We start from the raw sequence: 3,024 nt of genomic DNA, 5'->3' as shown, positions 1-3,024 counted from the left end.
GAAATGACAACCAGCTGCACCAAAAGCACATTTTTTTTCTTTTTTGCATTACATTCGCTTTTCCCTATCATCATTCTTCTTCTTCTTCTTCTTCTTCTTCTTCTTCTTCTTCTTCTTCTTCTTCTTCTTCTTCTTCGTAGCCTAGTAGTAATAGTAGTCTAGTAGTAGTAGTAGTAGTAGTAGTAGTAGTATTAGTAGTAATAGTAGTAGTATTAGATTCTGCAGGAAGCAGCCAGTTTGTTAACACAGCAGCTTCCAGCCTGTTGAATAAAATCTAATTAAAATTCATCAGGTTTCTATTCTGATGATTTCCTGCCGGACGCCAGGACGCGGAATTTACGGAACAGTGCTGCAATTATTCAAATAAAATAAAATAAAATAGAATAAAACAAAATAAAACCCCACAGTGACCTGCAGCTGCGCGCGCGCGCGCGCGTGTGTGTGTGTGTGTGTGTGTGTGTGTGTGTGTGTGTGTGTGTGTGTGTGTGTGTGTGTATGTGTGTGTGTGCATCAATAACAGGCGTGATGACTTGCCGCTGTGCTGTTTCCAGATCAGTTTTAATGGAAATGTGCTGATGTCCACACAGGGAAAAGCCCGCATGCTTGCAGCGAAATACAAACACAAGGTTTCCAACAGGAACATGCGCTGGTTTCTATACAGACAATACAAATCTACAGCAGGCCGGCAGAAGCCACCACAGCTTTAAATTAAACGGAGCACAAAGAAACGACACGTCCGGCAGCCACAGAGACCAAGAACAACGAGCTCCAAATAAAAAATACAAATAAAACAAAAAACAAAAGTGCATTGGAGACATTTCAATATATCCTTGCATGAATTCAAATATTTCCAGTGTTTTGTATTCAGAACCTCTAACATAAATATAGTCTCATTTTATCTTATTTTTATCACGTCAACTCTGCGATTGTTCATTTCGATTATATAAAAAAAAAAACATCAAGAATAAAAAAGAAAGAAAGACAGACAGAAAGGAAAAGAAACAGAAACAGTTTGTCTATTTGGTATACCAAATGCTACTTTGCATTTTGTGGAACATTTAAAAGTCGCTCAACTTCGATTTCCTGTTGAGTTTATTTCTATTTTTATTTTTTTGGATGGTTTATCTATTGACCAAAATACACAGACAATTTAATAGGCTAAATCTCCCCCTTTGTGAGATAAACTTTTTGTTTGGGAGCAGAAAGCAGAAGCCCGGTGAAAAAAAGGATTAACAGTCATCAATCTAAAACTGCAGCTGCGATTGTTCTGCCAGTTTCAGACGGTAAAGATCTGCATGAATAAAGAGCAGGAACTATAATGGATTTGGACAATTTTTCATGAAAATGATACGGGCCGTATAATTGTGGGACAGACGGCATTTAAATGCAGTGCTTTTGTAACCGGGCCGGCCGCAGACTGAAGGAATTTAGCCTCATTTCTGTCTGCAAGATAAAGTTTAGACACACATGACACGGATCAAAACTCACATTGTGATCAACTGAGATATAAGAGGACAGGTGGGTTTTACAGCAGAACAGCACAAATTAAATCAATGCATTTCGGAGGTTATATATTTTTTTTGTTGGTGGTGGTATTTGCCTGGAGGTCAGAGGTCAGCCTGCCTGGTGGCTACATGTCGCACTGAAGGCTACAAGGTGAGATGGATGGACTCTCGTCTTGTCCTCTCTGGTACAAACAGAGGAACATGAACACCGAAATAAAAAGCCTTGCCTTGTAGAGACTCTGCTGCCGGCAGTCCGGGCTGAGCTGAGCACAAAACACTGCTTTGGAGCGGAGGAACTTCTTTCACTTTCACAGTTTATAAAATCAAGTCCCGTCAGTCCGGTCAGTGCACCGCCACCGTGGCCTGCAGCGCCGAGGAGGCCGGGGTGGAGAGCGCCTCCCCGGGCGCAGCGGGGCTGCTTTGGCCGGTGGCTGTCTGGGGGGAGGTGGGGCTGAGGGACTGGGGCGAGTTCGCAAGGAAAGCCGGGATGTGAGCCGGCAGCGCCGGCAGACCGGACACCGAGGCGGGCGTGGGCTTTATGGGCACCGGGATGGCAGGTAACGTCTGCCCGCCGTGGCAGATGGACTTGAGCGGCATTCCGTAGGCCGAGTAGTCGCTGGACATGGAGATCGGAGCGGCCGTGTCCATGACGCTGGAGCTGTACATGTGCGGCCAGGCCGTGGTCAGCTGGTTGTGCAGCGGGTACCCGGCGGACATGGACTGCATGGTGGAGAAGGCCAGGCCGCCCGGCATCTTGTACTCTCTGGCGATGATGTTCTCAATGGCGAACGGGTGCTTGAACGTGGACGGCTGGGAGACACCGATGTTGTAGCCCGGCATCTGCGGCAGGTGCGTCCCGGTGGCCGCCAGGGCGCTCAGCCGGAGCTTGGCCTGCTGCTGCAGGTAGTGAGCGGCGTCCGACGGCTTGTTGGGGGCCAGGTGGTCGGCCGCAGACATCACTTTGAAGCGCTTGCGGCGCCTCAGGAAACTGCCGTTCTCAAACATGTCGCCGCAGTTCGGGTGCAGAGCCCAGAAACTCCCTTTGCCCGGCTGGTCCGGCCGCCGGGGGATCTTGATGAAACAGTCGTTGAAGGAGAGATTGTGCCGCAAAGAGTTCTGCCACCGCTGCGTGTTCTCCCTGTAGTAGGGGAATCTGTCCATGATGAACTTGTAAATCTCACTGAGGGGGAGCATCTTCTCCGGACAGCTCTGGATGGCCATAGCTGTGAGGGAGATGTATGAGTACGGCGGCTTCTGGTCGCTATACGTGTTTCTCCCCGGGCGAGGCATCGTGCTAGGCTGGCCGATCCGGTGGAGCGCACACCCGGAGAAGAGTCTGACTTGCTGCGCTGCCTGAAAAGAATCGAGGCTCACTCTTCAAACTTGTCCAAACGGGATTTCTTTGGAGGGCGGCAGTGCCACTTCTTCAAAACACCGTTACGCACGGAAGGCAGCACGCCTCGTATTTGGCACGCATGGTCCCCTTTTTTACGCACAACTCCGCAGACAGTTCAGCAAA

At 48.7% G+C, this 3,024-nt stretch overlaps 1 protein-coding gene across 1 annotated transcript; it reads right to left on the bottom strand.

Annotated features, from left to right (window-relative positions):
* Positions 1-1,847: 1,847 nt before the first annotated feature.
* On the bottom strand, positions 1,848-2,795 carry LOC115356943 (forkhead box protein B1-like). Its single transcript, XM_030048258.1, has one exon. The coding sequence runs from the start codon at positions 2,793-2,795 to the stop codon at positions 1,848-1,850; it is 948 nt and encodes a 315-aa protein (XP_029904118.1).
* Between the last annotated feature and the right edge of the window lie 229 nt (positions 2,796-3,024).

This window comes from Myripristis murdjan, chromosome 3, assembly GCF_902150065.1.
Source record: "Myripristis murdjan chromosome 3, fMyrMur1.1, whole genome shotgun sequence".
NCBI lineage: Eukaryota > Metazoa > Chordata > Actinopteri > Holocentriformes > Holocentridae > Myripristis > Myripristis murdjan.
This window is presented reverse-complemented; position numbering and strand designations above follow the sequence as displayed.

What these genes read in the sequence shown, in the direction of transcription:
- LOC115356943 (XM_030048258.1), bottom strand. Translation starts at nt 2,795, where the DNA reads ATGCCTCGCCCGGGGAGAAACACGTATAGCGACCAGAAGCCGCCGTAC.